Source organism: Sminthopsis crassicaudata, chromosome 6 (genome assembly GCF_048593235.1).
Source record: "Sminthopsis crassicaudata isolate SCR6 chromosome 6, ASM4859323v1, whole genome shotgun sequence".
NCBI lineage: Eukaryota > Metazoa > Chordata > Mammalia > Dasyuromorphia > Dasyuridae > Sminthopsis > Sminthopsis crassicaudata.
In genome coordinates this window covers 166254900-166275283 of record NC_133622.1, presented here as the reverse complement: position 1 = coordinate 166275283, position 20384 = coordinate 166254900, and the positions used below count along the sequence as shown (strand labels likewise).

At 35.2% G+C, this 20384-nt stretch overlaps 1 protein-coding gene and 1 long non-coding RNA gene across 3 annotated transcripts; both read left to right on the top strand.

The window, feature by feature from the left end:
* The first annotated feature begins 5186 nt into the window (after positions 1–5186).
* On the top strand, positions 5187–9121 carry LOC141546707 (uncharacterized). Its single transcript, XR_012483402.1, has 3 exons — positions 5187–5252; positions 5362–5430; positions 9065–9121. It is a non-coding gene; the product is annotated as an uncharacterized LOC141546707 (long non-coding RNA).
* A 610-nt stretch (positions 9122–9731) lies between these two features.
* On the top strand, positions 9732–20141 carry AMTN (amelotin). Of its 2 annotated transcripts, XM_074273999.1 has the most exons (7): positions 9732–9930; positions 12288–12353; positions 13349–13441; positions 14596–14631; positions 16148–16174; positions 18975–19233; positions 19820–20141. In XM_074273999.1, the coding sequence occupies exons 2-7, from the start codon at positions 12333–12335 to the stop codon at positions 19828–19830; spliced, it is 447 nt and encodes a 148-aa protein (XP_074130100.1). In that variant the 5' UTR covers positions 9732–9930; positions 12288–12332; the 3' UTR covers positions 19831–20141. The 2 variants fall into 2 exon arrangements, with proteins under 2 accessions (XP_074130100.1, XP_074130101.1); XM_074274000.1 differs by lacking the exon at positions 16148–16174.
* The last annotated feature ends 243 nt before the right edge of the window (positions 20142–20384 follow it).

The following is a 20384-nucleotide window of genomic DNA, read 5'->3' as shown; positions in this document are numbered from 1 at the left end:
CCACAAACTAGAAAAATTTCTCATCAGGGAAAACATAGAATAGTTAAAAACAAATAAGAGTTGGGACAATCACAGAAAATCCTACCAGGATGGAGGCTTGGCCCCTATAAATTGTAAACATCTTCAATTTAGTCCCCTGAAACACGAAGTGGGCAAGCCCCAGGGCTAGCTGGGAAGGGAAATACCCTCAATCCCTGCCACAGGAACTTTAACCTCCAAGATAGTGTAGGGAGTCAGGCATCTGAGTCAGAGAAGATTGAGGGAACCACTTCTAATAAGGAAATCCAGCTGTGCTGCTAAGATAGCCCTGGGTGAAAAGGAACCAGTTCACATCCAGTAAGTGCAATAGCAGCACAGAAGGGACGCTGCTGGCTGCATACACTTAGAGGAGTGGAATTATTGATTTTGGGTTCCCAGCTAGAGGGAAGAAGTGAAGGAGGAAGTGAGGACAGAAGCACCTTCCCCCATATCCTAAGACTTAGAAGTGAATTATACCAACAATATGTCTCAAAATGAACAAAGGAGAAAGAACCAAACCAAAAAAAGTTACTGTGGGAATAGGAAAGAATGGAATTCATCTTCAGAAGAGGAGATTGAAATAAAAAATGTCTCTCCTACCTCAAAGAGTAATGTCAAATGGTGGCCTGGCTAAAAATAATTCATAGACTTTAAAAAGACTTGAAAAACCAAATGAGAGATTGAGCAAAAACTTTTAAAAATAAAAAAATAAGCACAAGGTAAGAAAGAAGATTATATAAAAAAGTCAACCAATTAGAAAAGGATATTCAGAATCTTAAGGAAGAAAATGACTCTTTGAAAACTAGAATTGGAAAAGGAAAAGCCAGTGAAATTGTAAAAAATCAAGAAATAACAAAACAAAATATAAAGAATGAAAAGGATAGAAGAGAATGTGAGATCTCTCATAAGAAAAACAACATATCTGGAGAGCATATCAAGAAAAGAAAAATAATTGAACTACCTGAAAACTACAACCAAAAAAAAAATCTTGATACCATAATACAAGAAATAATTCAAGAAAATTCTCACAAAGTATTAGAACAAGACAGGGTAAAAATAGGGGGAAAAAATCTACTGATCATCATCTGAAAGAGATCCTACCAGGAAATTCTACAGGAACATCATAGCTAAATTCCAAAAACCCCAGATCAAGGAGAAAATATCAGGAGCAATAAGAAAAAAAATAATGCAGAAACGGTGGAGCCACAATTAGAATTTCCCAAAACATAGCATCAGTTATTTTAAAGGACCACAAATCTTGAAATACTGTATGTCAGAGAGCAAAAGAACTAGGGTTGTGGCCAAAAATATACCCAGAAAAAGTAACCATAATCTTGATGGGGGTGAGGGGGAAAGAAATACTCGATAAATTGTGAGACTTCCAGAATTTTGAATTTACAACATATAAGACCAAAAGAAATATCTGATAAATATTAAAGATTAATTTTAAGGACAAAATATTTACACTGATATGTCATTTGTCTAAGATTGTCATTAGTAAGTGGATAGTTCAAAAAGAAAAATTCAGGTAGAATTAAGTATAAAGTGATTTGAAAACCAAAACCATGTTTAAAAAAATCAGATTGTATGAATAAGATACAAGAGCAAGAAGTGACACAAAGGAATCTGGAAGATGACTTACATTGGAAATGAGTTAAAAAGGAAATAGTATATACCCACATATGTATGTATGCATAAAAAACTACATTTATTAAGAAATAAGAGGAGAAGAGAATGGGAGAAGGGAATGCAGATTAATGGAGATGAGATAAGCTATGCAGATTAATGAAAATGAGAGAAAGAGGGAAGTTAAGAGTAGGAGGAAACAGCTGGGGGAGAGAATAAAGGAGGGATGCTGAGGGAAGAAAATTAAGTAATAATAAGCTTAGGTAATAAGTAGAAATAAAGTATAGGAGTCAGGAGAAACAGGAAATAAGAAATACAAACATAAAGATCAGGAATAGAATTTATTATGTGGGGGAAAAAAAGGCAGGGGTAATAATCATGATCTCAGACAAAGTTAAAATTAAAATAGATTAAATCAAAAGAAAAAATAGAGATAGTATACCACATGTCAGCCATATTAGTTAATATTATTTTAGATTGTTTAAAACAGTAAGGTTTTTTGCTTGTTTTTTTGCTGAGGCAATTGGGGTTAAGTGACTTGCCCAGGCTCACACAGCTAGGAAATGTTAAATGTCTGAGGCCATATTTGAACTCAAGTCCTCCTGACTTTAGGACTGGTGCTCTATCCCCTGTGTCATCTAGCTGCCCAAAACAATAAGATTTAAAACAGTATAAGGTTGGAATATTGCTGTGGTATAGAAAATAATGAGTTAGTGGATTTAGAGGTACAGGGAGGAAAGGGAGAAAAGAGAATGAAGTAAAAAGTGCACAGCAGAGAATGAAAAAAAACCTACAAGGAAGCAATGGAAAGATGGTTCTTAATACAATGTGTAGTATTTATGAAAATTTATTGTTTCATATTTTGAATCCTTTCATGAACTTACATGCATGTGACAATGTTTTATTTTTCTTCTTTTTATTTCAGTTGTAAATAAATGCATACATAACAAAAGGAAAATAGTAAGAATAAGAATAAAATAATGACAACAAGAATAACAATAGCTAACATTTATACAGTACTTATTATGTATCGGACACTGTGCTAAGGTAACAATTATTATCTCATTTAAAAATATCTCTAAAGGGAATGTGGGAAAACTAGGACACTAATGCACTATTGGTGGGGATGTGAAATGATCCAGCCCTTCTGGAGAGCAATTTGGAACTGTACCCAAGGGCTATAAAACTGAGCATATCCTTTGACCTAGTAGTGCCACTCCTATGTCTGTATCCCAAGGAAATCATACAGGAGGAAAATGACCCAAAAATTCTTGTAGCAGCTCTTTTTTGTGAGAGCAAAGAATTGGAAAATTAGTAGATGCCCATCATTTTGGCTGAATAAGCTGTGGTATATGAAGGTAATGGAATATTATTGTTTTGTAATTATTGTTCATCATATGAACAAGCTGATTTTAGGAAGTCTGAAAAGATTTACATGAATTGATGCTGAGAGAAAGAAGCAGAACCAGGAATAATACATTGTACACAATAACAGCTAGAATATGTGATGATCAACTATGAAAGACTTGGTTCTTTTCAGAGGTTTAGTGATCCAAAGCAATCCCAAAAGAATTTTTGAATAGAAAATGCCATTTGCATCCAGAAAAAGCACTATGGAAATTGAATGTACATCAACACATGCTATATTCACTTCTTTTTTCTGTCCTTTTTCTCTCATGGTTTTTTTCCTTTTGTTCTGATTTTTCTCTCCCAATATGATTCAAAAAACAATGTGTATCAAAATAAATAATGTTTTTTTAAAAAGAGAATATCTCTAAGCTTGAGCCTACTCTCCCCTGATCTCTTGCCCCATCCAAAACAAAACCCTTATTTCTCTACCAAGTTATAATTCTGATTTTCCATACATATATCTTAGCAATCATTTACGTCAAGTTCCTTTAGGGTAAGTATCATGTTTCTTTTTATCTTTATAGGACCTCAGGACCTAGGAAATATAGTTCTAGGCAGGTAGTCTTCAGGCATAACTCAATCCTAATGAGTTATACCTTTTAGCACTTAATAGAACAATGAGAAAGTCATCTTCACAATCAAAATATTTGTATAACAAATATCTCTCTTTTATTCTGAGAAAGTATTTCCAGGACCATTCTAATTTTCTATTATTTGAACTCTAAAGGATATGCATCTTGGAGTCTTCAAACACATTCATCCCCGATATACTTCCCATTAACTCATACAGAAAAAGAGTGAAACTGATGTTCTTCTTGACATAAAACTTAATCCACATTTTGTTTAGCTTATTATATAACATGCATTTGGAAACAAATTTCTGTAGAGAGAAGAAAATTCTGCCATGTCTACATGTCTGGGTTTCCTAAAGACATGGCCTCAAAAACATCTGGCATCATTTCCTCTTGCCCAAGGAGAGGATATTGCAAGAGAGATAAATGTAATTGTACAGGGTGCTAGGAAGAGATCTGACTGGGAATCATACAAGTGAGAGTAAAGAGATAAAATGGAAGTTGGAAAGAGAAGAGTAGAGAGCATGAAGCTAAGAGTGAGCAGCCTCACCTTTGTTACCACTATCTTTTCTTACTAAGATGGGATTCCTGAGGCCAAAGTAAGAGGCATGTTTGATCAGTGATTAACTTTCCCTGATAGAGAACTCAAACTAGTAAGGAATGAGCTTGGGTAAGATGGGGAAAAGAAAGAAATGAAAGAGAGAAGGGGAAAAAAGTAAGAAAAAAGAAGGAAGGAAGGAAGGAAGGAAGGAAGGAAGGAAGGAAGGAAGGAAGGAAGGAAGGAAGGAAGGAAGGAAGGAAGGAAGGAAGGAAGGAAGGAAGGAAGGAAGGAAGGAAGGAGATCTCTGAGTTGATTGTTGGGATAAAAGGAAATTTTTTCACTTCCTCATCACAACTGGGGTTCCTGAACTAAAAGAGAGAGAATCTTATCAATTATCATATTCAACAAATTTCCCATAGTATAACAAAAATTGAATACAGCCTTCCTCCATGACAAAAGTGAGAGTCACAAGTTAGCAGATTTAAGATGTGGAAACAAACCAAGAGAATAGCTTCCTTCTAAAATAGATAGATGTCTCAGGAAACTATTCCCCCCGTTGTTCTCTACTGTCAAAGTCATAACACCATTTCTCCCTGAGTATAGTTATTAACTAGGTGACTATCATATGTTTCCCAGGATTGGCTGAAGGAGGATTTAGAAAAGAGTGATTCCTCCATAAAATGTTTAGAGGCCAAGTAAGGAGGAATAGGTAGTTTTCATATCAAGCTAACTACCTCTAACCCCACACATTGCCACACTTAGATCATAGTCTTTTTTTTTTCTTTTTTGGGGTTAATTAGGCAAACATCATGAAGCATTCTCTTTTCAACCTGGCAGACACCAGGTGACATCATGCTGTCTGCATCTAATAGCCCACCTAATGAAATGTTGGGGAATGGGTGAAACCAAATGATTTCACATAGACTGCTGGGTCCTGATTGGTCTTTTGGAAACCAGTCTCTTGAAATTGTGCTTAAATTCCTTCCACAACCAATGACAACTTGAAGGGCAAAAAGAGAGAAAATTCAGGAAATCAATAGGACTCAGCTCATTACTTCTATACAATTTTGCTGAAGAACATAGAGGTAAAAATGGTTTGTCTCATAGTAAAAATAAGAGGTATTTTAATGGTATATTATTTTGAAAGGAAAGAAGGATAAAGGATGCATAGTAACAATTTAATTTTGGTTTTAGGTACCAATTTGAAACATGAAAACAGCAGTTCTTCTTTTTTGTCTCCTAGGGACAATTCAATCATTACCAGTAAGTATAATTTTTCCCTAATTTTTATTTTTAATTGATCCAACTTGGAAAAGAAAACATAAGAGGTATAATAGAATAAAAATCCTGAAGATGTGACTGATTTACCTATAGAAATAACTGACAGAAATGATAGATACTTGATAACAATTGTTACTGAAATATTGGGTTTTTTTTTTCATTGTTATTGCTATGTGTAAATATAACCTTGGGAGAGGAATCTTGTACTGAGAGTAGCTGGATTATTATATGCTTGGACAGACCATTGAGTCCTTGAGATGAAATTCATCTATATGGAATTGCTTGCTGTCCTAAAAAGAAGGGAGAGGAAGAGGAAGGAAGAAAAAATTGGAACACAAGGTTTTGCAAAGATAAATGCTGAAAATTATCTTTGCAAGTTTTGGGGGAAATGAAACACTATTTTTAAAAACAGAGGGAAAAAAGACATGAAATTCTATAGCTCAGGAACATGGCACAGGTTCAATTATATTGTTGGGATAGTGGGGAAGAAAATCTCTGTAACAGGAAAAGAGAAACCAGAGGCATTCAAAACAAGCTGCATAGGATAATCTGAAAAAAGATGACTGAGTAGGAATCAGGCCTAAAGCAATGGCTATGGGACATTGCTCTTTTGCAAAGGCCAGCATTGCACTTGGTTTGGTTAACTGCTAAGGCATGTTGTTGAGCATTAACCCTTGTGGGAAGCAAAATTTAAGCAGCATTTAAGGAGAGCTACAACCCTTTTGAAGAAAACTGAGCTAGTCCATCCCTTAGTCACCATTGTATGTGGAACATGGCCTGTGTCTTTTGATAAATTCTGTTTCCTGCTACCCCAGGGTCCAGTAGGCACATTTACTTTTTCACCATTATATGAGCACAGTAGTAACTAATTCCCCCTCCCGCTTCATTGAATTTGTCTTAATTGTATTATTTTCAGATCATGAATTATTAAATTTATTTGAAAAAGTACCTTGTGGTATTTGAGCTGAATGGCAAGATTTCTCATTATAGCAAGCTAGAGTCATATCTATATCTATGTAGATATAGATATATTCTCATACAACCTCATGACTGTCTCCTCCATCATTCTCTCCCTCTACCATTGCAGCTAGACCTCTTTTAACAACCAAACTCATCTATTTTCTCCCTTCTCCACCAAAACCTATTGGTTCTATGTCCAATTCCCTTATAATCATGTTTTCTAGGATTACTGTTGATGAACTAATCCATAGAATAATGCTAATGTTAGATAATAGACCAATGTGTTGTTATTTCAGAAGTGATTTCATTTTAATAAGAGATATATCAATCAAAAAAAAAATAATGGAATGTTATGATAAAATTTCAGGCACTGGTAGATTGCTAGGACGGATATTTGGAAGCAGTAGAAACCCCAAATAAGGCCATTCCTTCACTGAATAAACATTTATTAGATACCAACTGTATAAAATATATATTCCTGAGGGGCTATGCATTATGCTATATTTTGAGGGAAATATGCACATCTTACTCAGAGAAGTCACAAGGGAATCTCTAAGATCCTTTCCAGATTTAAATCTACAGTGCTATGACTCTACTCAAACCTGGCCTAGAAAGTTGAACAAACTGGAGACAAAAACAGGATGCAAAAGGTGAAATCTAGTAAGGATAAATACTTTGCAGAAGTACAAAAAAACTTCACCTTCACATATATAAAATACAGGGAGCATGGATAGATATGGTTGTTCTGAAGAATGTAGACTAAATAATTTAATCCTAAAGAACTGGTGATTCAAAGAATTAATAAGATAAAGGTCATTGAAATTATATGAATGACAACATATCAAAAGTTTTTGGACAGAATTAAAATCATGTTTTATGATAATTTCCTGGTAGTTTGGGCTTTCTAGATTCTAGAATGAATCAAGATTTATTAAGTCATAGTAGGTGAAATATATTCAGCAAGAATAGGTATTAAGTTAATGCAACTGATACAGCTGAATTAAACATTCTTGCCTGAGTTCCCCATGATGGCCTACCACACCTGGGAGAGAGCTTGGGGCTCATCAAGGATATTTTATATAATAGTTCATCATGGCAAGCTATTAGACCACTGAACTAAGTCTGGAGGATGAATTCAATACTTTTTAAAGGCAAAATACCTTAATTTGCATAGGAGGAGTGAGAACTTTGTTTCTACCACATAGAGATTGCAGTGTTGATTTTGATTTGAGGCACTATAGTTTTAGAAGAACATTCCAAATCAGAAGAATTGAGAGGAGGGTAACCACGTTGGTAAAGACCACTGAATTTGTGTCATATGACAATGGGTTGAAGTCACTGGGTGTGTTTTGTCTAGAGAAGAGAAAATAGTGTTAAGAACTCATTTTTTAAAAAAAGAGTAGAGCTGTTTTGTTTAGCCTCAGGGAATCAGAATTATGAGGAATGGGTAGAAGTTACAAAGAGATTAATTTTAAAAGTATATCAGGGAAAGTTAGAGCTATTCCCAAGTAGAATGGACTACCTCAAAAGGTGGAAAGTTCTGTCTTTGGATGTCTTCAAGCAGAGGTAGACTACCTCTTCTCAGGGATCTTCCTGGTAGAAACAACAACAAATAAACCCAAATGGGGTCACAAAGTCATATACAACTGAAAAATTACTGAACAATAACAATGACTTGGATCTCGAATTCTATCCACTGTCTTTTCCAAGAAAATCTTAATATGAGGTCACAAGGAATCTGAAACAACTAAACAACAATGAAAAATAAAATGTAAAAGACTAGAAAGGTGGGAAGAGACAAATTACCATGAGTTTTGAACTCTAAACAAAAAAAAATTATATTTGATCTTTGAGGTAAAAAGAAGCCTCTTGAGTTTGTTGAATATATAGTATTAAAGATAATGAGCTTAGTAATGTAATACATTACATTTAAAATACTTGCCTTAAAATTTTTTTCCTTTGTATCTCCAATATCTAGCAACTAGCACATAATAGAAATTAAATATTGTTTGTAGATTTATTGATTAATTGATAGATTTTTTTAAAAATATAACATACTTCCCCAATAATAAGTTTGTTTTAATCTAGTGGCACTACTATTGTTTCTATGGTGTACATGGCTTCTTCATGTTGTTTAGAAGTATGATAACTTTTATTCTGAATCCTCAAAAAAAAATTCTACGATTAGGCAGAGGTTTAACTGTCTATTTTAATTTATACTTATTTCTCTTTAATCATTGACCTTGTATTTGAGGCAATAATTATGTTACTGGAAACATTTGAATAAAGAGGTCTATCAATTGATAGACAACAGTAAAGACAGAAATTGTGTAAAGAAAAAAACTTTTCTTGGAACTTCCATTAACTCTTTAAAAAAATCAATAAAACTGTGGTATTTACTGCTCTAAAAAAATACTTGCCTTAGTTCATATACATTGTCTAACAAATGTATCAGGGATCTATAAGTCAGGAATCCTGACCCCACTTTTCACCATGAACAACATTAATTTTCCCACTATAAAGTTCAATATATGAATAGTTTCCTTTCCACCAACTCAAAAGAAAAATGTGAAAGAAATTAAGATATATGGGAAAATGCATTGCAATCTTAGACGAAAAATAATAGGTAAATCTCAGCAACTCTTCCTTATTCCAGATACTCCAATTAATGAGAATGTATCCAGTACAAGGCTTTGGTCAACAGCAGGCACAGGTACTATTTGAAGGGGACTTACCAGGGGAATGTTGATTGTGTAATATTGGCTCTCATATAAGCCTAGAAAGTTAGTTAATTTGTGACATTTGCTTCCCAGAACAAATTGAATTTCATAAGATTTCAAATCACTATGTAGTTGCAAATGATTGATTGTCCCACACCACTGACCAATTTCTAAAAGACAAAAAGATGATGGACAGTTTTAAAACAGGGGGACTAAATTTATTTTAATGTCTCTTTCTGGTGTAAATATACTCCCCTGTGCCTGGCACATAGTAAGAGCTAATAGATGTTTATTATTGTGGTTGTGGATACAGCATTTATTTGGAATAATTCTTATGACAAGCAGTGAAAATAAGACAATCTACCTAAAAATGCTAAGTAACAAGCTGCCTCTACTGAACAAAGGACATTGAGAGAAAAATGTACACAGACAGAGGAGAGATAGAGACAACTCGAAGAGAAAGCTAAGGACTCCTAAGGTTAGGTGTTTGTATTCCCACACTCTATTCATCTGAGTATTTCTTTGGTTATTAATTCTATTCTTCTGTGTATACCCAATGCCCTATTCTAAAAGACTGCTCCATCACATGTGTTTTCTACAGAAAGCATATATGCACATTTGTTCATTTAGAAAACCCCATTTCTCCCTAAATGTAAGAAGAAACAAAACCTGAATTGTGTTGTTCTGCTGACTCATTCAATGTGTATTATTGCAGCAGCAGCTTCATCCTGGTGTGGGACTTCCTCCTGCAAATTTGGTTCTGGATCAACCAACATTACTCACTCCACAGCAGCCAAGCCAGGTAAGTAATCTATACAATAACTACGGTAGCCTTTGCTGGTAGCTAGGAGATAATAGTGGATAAAGCTCTGAACCTGGAATCAGAAAGATTTTTCTTTCTGAATTAAAATTTGGTTTCAGACACATATTAGCTATATGATTCTGGACAAGTCACTGAACCCTATTTGCCTCAGTTTTCTCATCTGTAAAACGAAACAGAAATGGCAAACTACTATAGTGTCTCTGTCAAGAAAACCCCAAATGGATGACATGACTGAAACAATTCAACAATAGTAACAACATAACAAGCTTTGCAAAGAAAGAAACCAAAAGTAACTGGTTAAGACCAGTTGATTCTTTTTGTACAGTAAAACAACTGTTTGGACATGTATACATATATTGTATTTAATTTATACTTTAGAATATTTAACATGTATTAGTCAACCTGCCATCTGGTGGGGGGGGAGGGGAAAATTAGAACAAAAGGTTTGGCGATTGTCAATGTTGTAAAATTACCCGTGCATATATCTGGTAAATAAAAACTATTAAAAAAAATAAAGACCAGGGTGGTTTAAACAAGGTGTCATGCACAAGGTGGATAGAAGTGAGAAAAGTGGATAACTAATAGGGAAACACATCATATTCCAGGCAGAGATGATGTTCTACAGGTGAGGAATGAGGCATATGTTGCCAATTCAATTCAGTTCAACTTTGTTCCAGGCATAGCACTAGAGAGAAACAAACAAACAAACAAACTGAACAATTTTCATCCTCAGGTAACTTAAATGCTCCTTATATGTGCACATATAAGTGTAAAAGTGAGAGCTGGTACCAGAAAAACTGGTACCAGTTAATGATGTAATTGCAGAAAATATGATGATAAATTTTAAATGTAAGATAGTATAATCACAGGAAGTAAAGCAATGGGAAACAGAGAAGGTGAGGTGTGAATGTGTTAATAAGGTTTGAACCCTCTGTTGCCCTTTCTACCCCACTGTGAAATCTCCCTGAGGAAGGGAGAAGGGCATTTGGCAATTGATTGGCAGAAGAATGCCCTTGTCCTTTACCCACTGTTTAAAACATCAACTTGCTAAGCTCTTCAGTCAGTCACTGCAGGAACCATGGCAGATCAGAGCCCATGAAAGATAATTGTTCTTCAGTGAATTATTTTTTTCTCTCCTTCTCATCCTTTATATTCTATGGCATTGTGTAATGGCCACAAAGTTGTATGGGGAACAGATAAACACATTCTCCAGACACATAGTCAGAGATAGGCAGCATACAAGGCTTTATTCTGTCATGAGCATTAGTTCCACAAACACTCCATTAGAATACAAAATCCTTAGGAAAAGGGATTATTTTATTCTTTATACATAAATCCCCACCATCTAGGTCTATTAGAGGCTCTTAATAACATGTTGATTGTTCATTTATTTTCCCATTACATAAACTGTTTGCTGTGTTGTGCCACAGTTCCCTTTTATTGTCCTGCCTCAGTTTCCCTAATTGTTCTGATTCAGTTTCCCTAAATTGTTCTTCCTCAGTTTCCCTGGTTGCAAACCCCCTTTTCTGCCCATTAGAACTGAGAGATTTAGGGCTGTGGAGATCTGACCTTCCAGAAGATAAGACTCCAGATGTCCTATTTCAGATACCTAATTGGCATTGTTTCAGACTTCCTGGTTCTAAACTGGACACATCTTAACTCCCAGTTTATTAGAATTTATGGTCCTACTCCCAATCTGTCAGAACTGGGTTAATGGTTCCTGCCTGGAGATTCCTGCTCACCAGAGTTTGGACCCCCCCCCCACCTTTGTTTAGCTACTGTGTATAAATATGTCATTGAGAACTCACATTCTCTGCTGGATGCTTTGGACATCAGCCCTGGGGGCATCATGCCCCCAGCACAATCTCTCCCTTTCAATAAATTATTAAAAACTCTCCAATCTCTATCTTGCCTCAGTTTCTCCAGCATTACAGCTGGAAAAATATTAAGCAAGAAAGGCAATGTAGTATAGAGGAAAGGATATAGGATTTGAATTCAAAACAGCTAGATTCAAATACCACCTCAGATATTTACTAGCTATGAGATGTTGGTTAAGTTATTTAGTTGGGGTTTCTGAGGTCTCTTTCAGATCTAAAACTATGATAACTATCATCTTCAGAAGATACATGAACTCTTCATAGCCATCCATATACACCACAATATCCTTTTCTTAATACAAAGTTTCCAGGAAATAACACTATTAAGAGAATTCTGGTGAATAAATTCTTCTTTTTAATCTAAAAACATAAAACAGGTTATTTGAAAGGATTCATAGTTAAAGGTATAATGAAACTAGTTTTTTTTTTCTTTCATATTTCCTTTTTCATGCTTTTTAGCTCTTCCCTCCTTTGAGCCAAATACCACTGTCGCAAATAGTTTCAATGGGGACAGACATGCAGCTGGTAAGTGTTCTCTTTTACTGATTTAAGTGTATCTATTCTTTTTCAAAATATTAAGATAGAAGAACAGCTAAAATGCAAAAGGGAAAAAATATCCAACAATTCAAATAAATATGTAACATAAAGGAATCTTGAAAGAGTTAAGTCTGTTCTCTAGACAATTCTTCCCTTTTCCCCCATGTTGCATCCTCCTCCACAGATCCCCAAAGACATATATATGAATAATATATGATTATGAATAATAACTACCATTTTTGCTGCCACCATTATTGCTACTGCTACCACCATAGCTACTGCCATTACTATTCTAAGCAACAACAATTAAAAATGGCATAGTACCTAAAAGTCAATCTCCATCATTCATGCTACATCTTCAATATGACAAACCTTTCCCCAGTTAGGATTAGTCCTTCATCTCTTACCTCTGGGAAGTCACAAGTAACTTAAACAAAGCTCCTGGGCTGGAAGAATCAATATCTTAATCCTAAAGAACTTTTGTTAAAAAATATTTATACGTAGATCAGGTTTTTATCTAGAAGAAACTAAATGTTAAGCATCACCGTAGTCCCTGCTAAGTCACAAGATTGGCCTTATTAAGTAGGCATTGCATATTCAGCCTGGGTAAGATAGGGAAAGAGGGGGGGGGAGAAAGAGAGAGAGGGAGAAAAGGAAGTTAGGAAGAAAAGGAAAGAGGGAGAGAAGGAGAAAGGGAAGGAGGGAAGAAGAGAGGGAAGAAATAAGGGAAGGAGAGAAGGGGAGGAAGGGACAGAGAGAGGAAGGAAGGAAGGGATGATGAAAAGGAGGGAAGGGAAGGGAAAGAGGGAAGATGGAAGAAAAGGAGAGAGGAAGGAAGAAAGAAAGGGAAGGGAAAGAGGGAGGGAAGAAAAGAAGGGAGGAAGGGAGGGAAGGGAGTTATCTAATCGTCACATTAAACAAGTTTTGTATGAACATGTATTTTTCAAATGGGCCTTTGGTAAATGAAATTTATTATCCTACAGATAAATCCAGCTACAGGACTAGTACCTAGCATCCAGATACTCCCAATGACCCTAGCAGATACAAATATCGCACAGCAGGTGTCTCCACAACAAGTAAGTCCTGTGTTTATCTCCAATAATTCATTTTTTAATGAATGAGAGGAAATTATACCCAGAGCACTTTCTTTCAGTATAAAGCAATGTTTTTTCAGGATTCTTTAAAAGTTTGCATAGAAGTTTGGAAACAAAAATATTTCTTATCTATTAGAACTCTCTCAGAATCAGAGAATCTCAGAGTTAAGGAGTCCCCAGAAATCCTCATTCCTGAACAAAAAACCCCTCTGCAGCATTTCTCACAAGAATTCACATAGTATTTGCTTGTAAACCACAAGTACACCCTGTCAGGAGGATCTGAGTTCAAATGTGACCTCAGACACTTAACACTTCCTAGTTATGTGACCTTGGGCAAGTCACTTAACCCCAATTGCCTCAGCAAGAGACAAAGAGACAAAGAGAGAAAGAGAGAGAGAAAAAAAACGAAGAAAAAGATGCTGACCAACATTATCCATCCCTCTCCTCCAGTGCTTATATATTTGGAATATTCATGGGAAAGCCAACCACTCCAAGCCTCTCAGAGATATATAATGGCAGCTTTTCTTTTTCCCCCAGTGAAATACATTTTGATTGCTGTCCTTTTACAATTGGAAAGAAAAGTCATCCTCGTGATCTTGGATACTTTTGCAAAACTTATGGACAATATAATCAGCTCCCTCCTTTTGCCCCCTACAGCTTCAGTCTCCAGCTATACTTGTTGTATCTTTTATCTCTGAAAGAGGAAATTCCTTCTCTTCCTCTTATTTCTGTCTATAAATTAGTTAGTATATTGAACAGATTAGGTCTTTTGCTAGCCAACAACTTCATCAGAGAATAAACTTTGGGGAAAAGAATAAAATCTTTCATACCGTGGCTGCCTTTCAAATAGCCTAACAGGGTAAAATGAAAGCAAATAGTGAAACAGCAAATAATGAGCAACATTCATGGACAACATTCAGAAAGGAAGAAAGGAAGAGGGGGAGAAACTCAGGTTCCAAATTAGTAAGTCAACAAGTATATGATGTAATTTCTATATGCCAGTTACTATATTGAGTTCTGAAAATACCAAAAAAGGCAAAATTAATTTAATTTTAAATTAGAATTTCTGGTTTTAAGCTTACTTTTAAAAATAAAAGTAATCTGAATTTTATTGCATTATTCATTTTATTTTTCAGATGCTCCCCGTCATTGTGGCACAAATTGGAGCCCCGGTAAGATGATCATTTTTTCACATCTAGACTTCAAAACTCAACTGCCTTTAAAAGGGATAGTAGAGGTGGGGGTTATTATTGGTCTGGATATTTTTATTCTAACTTACTTAAATAATATGGATTCATTATTTTCATTTTGTGGTTACTCATCACTATTATAATATAAGTATTTTCTTTCACCAAACTTTAATGTAACTCCTTACAAACTCTTTATGAGTTGTTATGGCTCCAAAATTTTAACAGATGGTGACATAACTGAACTTCTACACACTTGATGGTGTTGGTCCTCAGAACATGGGCAAAGGCACTTCAGTGAGTACTGACTCTGGTGCCTCAGACTGATAAAAGTGCCAGAGCTCTCAAAAGCTATTCTAGTAGGAGCACAATTTCTGTAGGAGAGGGAGCAAAGGTCAGAAAGTCTTTGATTAAGGGACTGGTGATCAATTATTTATCAACACAATTAGGTACCTATGGTGGATTGCGGTGCATTGTATGGACTCAGGAAGAACTGATTTGGGATCTTGCCTCAGATATTTCTTAATTGTGTGATCCTGGACAAATCATTTTATTTCTTTCATCTTCAGTGTTTTGCCTATTAAATGGAGATAATAATGTCAAATACCTCCCAATATTCTATTTTTTAAAAAAAAGATGTACAGCGGATTATAAACCTTAAGATGTTTTCTAAATGTGAGCAATTACTAGCTCTAGTTTGAGGACCAACCTGACTAAGTTCATCATCAGACGATGCTTATCAACCAACAAGTGTTTTTGGCCATAGCAACATAAGTACCATTAAATAAGGTATGAAGAGCTAGACATCTGGGTCAATGTAGGAACTAACCACTGAATGAAACTGTGAATTCTTAAAAGATAAAATAAAATATCTGTGGCTATAGGGTGGAAGTTTTAAAAAGTCATCACCCTTACTCTAATTAACCAAATGGAGATATCTATACAATTTCATGTTGCTTTGATAAGGCACCTCAACCCTTTAAACAAATACTACAATGGCATATGTATAATGCTCAATAGGCTGGTGGAATATTCCCGCCCCCCCAAAGCCTTGAACTTAAGCTCTTTAAATTATATTTTACTCAGAAATATTCATAAAACTATGTTTCTCCTAATGATCTATAACATGCAAACAGTCAAGAATTATTTTTGAATTGTAATTCTTGTTCTCAATATTAGAATTTAACAAGGATAGAAAATACTATATCAGCATCAGGTTATAATTTATATAATTTGCAAAGCAAAGTGAAACTTGAAATTCTAATCTACCTAGTATTTTTTGCTCTTCTGGTCCCGGATTTCTCAATTAGTACATCTGTGCTCCTGGACTATTTGGATAGAGGCACAATAAGTTGTGTGATAGGAACAAAAAAAGTTGAATAGATTTTGAGGATGGAAAATATCTCTGTAAAAGTCTGAAAATATATGTTAGATCATATGTATTTTATCTTACTTGCATTAAAATATGCCTAATGATTTACTTTTGCTGTTCTGTTTTTAGGGTGCCTTCCTAAGCTCAGAGGAATTGGTAAAAAAAAAAATGAAATCTAATATTTCAAATTTTCTATTTTTATTGATTCTTTTTTATGTTTATAGTCTCATATTTAAAGTAATAGAACCTGAATGTCAATCCCAAAAACAGCATTCAAAACTCAGTGTGCCTGTTAAATTATCCTTTCTCTGAACTTAGATGTCCTTAACCTGCTCCAAAAGTAATTCTCACGTTACTTGAATTGTACCTAAAAAGTATACATAGTGAAAACTCCAGCAGAAAAACTGAACAACTGTTGCAAAGCCTTGATAACACTACATGTATTCCTTGATAGAAAGATTGACTCTATTGGCACAGATCTTCATGAGAAAAAAAATAGAATAATCAGCATAATTATAATTGTTCTAGCATTCTTTTGAGACTGGTAATCTATTCACTCACCCATCTATTCATTCAATAGAACACGTCATTATTGCCAAATTTATTCAATTTTATTCATACTCCAAAGGACAAACACTAGCTTACAAGAAATATTTGTCCACCCTAGGTTAGTTTGTGTCCAATGTAAGCCAAATAAAACCAAATACTATGTGCCAAACATTGTAGCTCAAGGATGCTTGAGGCAAATGTTTTTATCATTGAGTTGTTTTCAGTCATGTCCAACTTGTCATGACCCCATTTGGGCTTTTCTTGGCAAAGATACTCCAACTCATTTTACAGATGAGGAATTGAGGCAAACAGGGTTAAGTAACTTGCCTGGAGTCACACAACTAGTAAGTGTCTGAGGCCAGATTTTAATTCAGAAAATTAAATCTTCCTAATTCCTAATTCCAATCCCAGTCTCCACCACTAGCTGCTGGCAAATGGATGGGGGACAAATATATTTATGCGATAGAGAGAAGAAAGAGGGTTTTGGACCTGAAATTTGTCAGATTTTTTTGTTCATAATAATGGAATTTATTTTTTAAAATGACAATCATTCATTTTATCTGGCTTCTAGTGTGACGCAGGTCAAATGCTAATTGGTATTTCTTTTCGGATCAATGATACCATGCCTTTAATGGACTCTACCGATACTTTCTGCTCTATTTGAAATTTGCCACAGTGGGACATAGCTGATGAGGCTGCTGTCCTCATAAAACTAAGCTCAGCCATATTTGACTAGAAAATCACATAAAATGTTGGGTGAAATTCCTTCTTTCAAAAGGAAATCCATCCATAACACACCTTCATTTCTACAGATTGCATCAGTACACATGATTTGACAAATTATGTTAACTATGGTCACTAGAACTGGGTAAAGTAGAAGGCTTTTTGAGTTAATCAAGGAAAGTATATGTGACCATATCCCCAGGAATCCTTCTGTTTCAAGCCAAATTTTTCAATGCCATTTAAAAACGCATCAGAAGGAAACCACCCAGGAACACAGAAGAGGATAACACAGTTCATTTAAATTCACATTTTCCCCATTAATTTGATTTAATCTTTTAAACCTAAATTTATAAATACATATGTATTGTTTATTTATATTTACAATAAATATCTATATTATATATATATTGTAATTTCTGAGTCAATCGTAGATGTATATATTATGTAAGAGTAAATGTAACCTCCTTAAGAGAAGGAACTATTTGATGTTTTGTATCCCTAGTGATTAGTATAATGCTTGGCACATAGTAGATGCCTAAAAAAATACTTATTTGATTAACTGATTGGTTTTCCACAACGAGGTATCTTAGACACTTAATACTTGCATGACTTCAAGCAAGTTATTTAACTTACTCAGGCTTCACTTCCCTCATCTATAAAATGAAGGGTCTAAATTAGATGACTCCTGAGATTTGTTTTAGCGCAAAATCAATGATCTTGTGATCTTATAACCTCTTGCTTGATAAGGGCAAATAAAATAATTTTTATTCAAAATCAGACTGCTAAATTATGGATTTCCTTTTCCTAAAAGATGTTCAATTAGCTAATCAACAAGCAGTTAGCACATGAAACAAAGTAGGTGATTACTATGGTAAATGGTATGGTTGTTCAGTCATTTTTTCAGTCATTTCTGACTCTTCATAATCCCATTTGGGGTTTCCTTGACAAAGATAGTGGGATAGTCTACCATTTCCTTCCTCAGCTCATTTTACAGATTAAGAAGCTGAAACAAACAGGGCTAAATGACTTGTCCAGGTTAAACAGCTAATATATGTCTAAGGGAAAATTTGACTCTAGGCTCACTATGCTAACTTAGCATAGTGAAAGAAAGAAAGAATAATTAACCCTATCCTGATGTAGATGATCTCTTAATGGGAGAGATAAGATGTAAATAAATAGATACTTAAAAAAAAATCCAGAGTAAATGGATACTTACCTTGGAGAGGTAAGTTCTAGCAGCTGGATTATAGTTTAAGAGCTAGAACATTATCTAATACAATGCCCTCATTTTGCAGATGAAGAAACTGAGAACCAAAGAAGGTGTGGTTTGCCCAACATTATCTAAATAGTAGCATTCAAACTCATGGTCTCTAAACTCAGTCTCTAAATTCTAAGATTTTTTCATTGTGTTTTGTTGATGGAGGTAGAACAATAACAGAAAATTCAATGAAATCAACATCAGATTTGGATTAAGTAAGCAAGACACAATTTGATCAAAAAGGCTTATTTGTGCTTTCTCTGTATCTTGCTTCCTCACCCCCTGCCCACCCCTCTCCCACCCCCACGTCCACCTCCCCACTCCATCCAGTCACCCAGCCTTGAGCATACAAAAATGCTAATGTTTTCTGGTGCAATCAAATTGACATTTTTTTTTCAAGATTCTCTTTGTCTTCCACTCTCCTAGCCAATGGCCCCACAGATCTTCACAGGACTTCTCATCCAACCTTTTGGTACTGGAGCGGTACTCCCAACTGGCCAGGAAAGGATAGATGCTAATACCCAGGATGCAGCTCTTCCTGCGGGACAAACAGGAGGAAACCCTGCCATCTGGGGAACCCCCGAAGGCCAGCTCCCAACTCCCAGTGGTCCAGATAATGTCTTCGAAGCTACCAACCCAGTGGGAATTCAAAGAACTGAGGGAAGCACCACTGAAGCACCAAACGGTGGGTTTTTCCAAACCCATAAAATGTCCCTTGGCCCTAAAAAGACAGCTGAAGGCAGTATGAGACAGAAGTTCTTGGGTGATCCCTCTGCCTTGGCAAATATGAATCCCAGTAATACCAGGGAGCTTCCTTCTTCTACGTTGGAGTCAACAGGAGGCAATCTGATGATTCCTCTGATAGCACCCCAGGATCCAGACTCCACCACCTCTCCTACCATATTAATGCTGAGAGGAGACACTCATCTGTCAATGTAGAATAGTGTCAAGCTTTCAATGTATTGTGAGAATTACTGTAGTGTATAGTCACCTAAGTCAGGGGATGAAAATCACTAATAATGTGCAACAACAACTAAAACACAATTATTCCATGAAAATCCATAATATCTATAATAATACTCTACTTAGATACATTTCAACATGTTTAGAATGTGGTTAAAGAAAAGTGTTGAAAAGAAATGCTTCTACATTTGATAAATGGTTTCCTTTCCCCTTCTATACTGCCTCCCCAACCAATCTTGCCTCAATTGAAAAGGCTTCAAATAATTGTCCTTTAATCTGCATAAAAATAATATTCTATTTGCTTCCAGGAACTGATTAAGAGGCTAATTTTTAAAATCCTCTAACCTGCCACTCAAGTCTGGTGATACAATTGGATATATTTCATTGTTGATATACTGGAATGGATTCAGTCCTACCGAAGATGGGCCTGGGAAGCTACAACTTCCATCCCCCAACTCAAAAATCTTGGGAGACTAAACTACACCCATGAAAGATAAACCTCTGGACAAGAAGGAATGTTAATCATGACAGAATGGATTAAAACCTTCTTTGAGAAATCACAACTTACCACTGTATTATGGGCCAACTTCTGACTGGGTAGATATATATATATGTCAATAAACATTTCAATAGTGAACTTGCAATTTAGTCTCAATTTTTTCAAAATGTGAAATTATCTTAATTTAATTTATATTCAACATAAGCTTCAGAAATAATTGAGGTAATTCAAAAATTCCTTTACTTAAGTTCATCAATTCTTCAATTTGTTCTAATAGTCTACTCTGAAATAGAGATGTTTATTTAAGTCAGGGAGTATCTCGGCCCTATGCCATTGAATGGACAGGACAGTTTGCCTCCAAGTGCTTGTCTTGT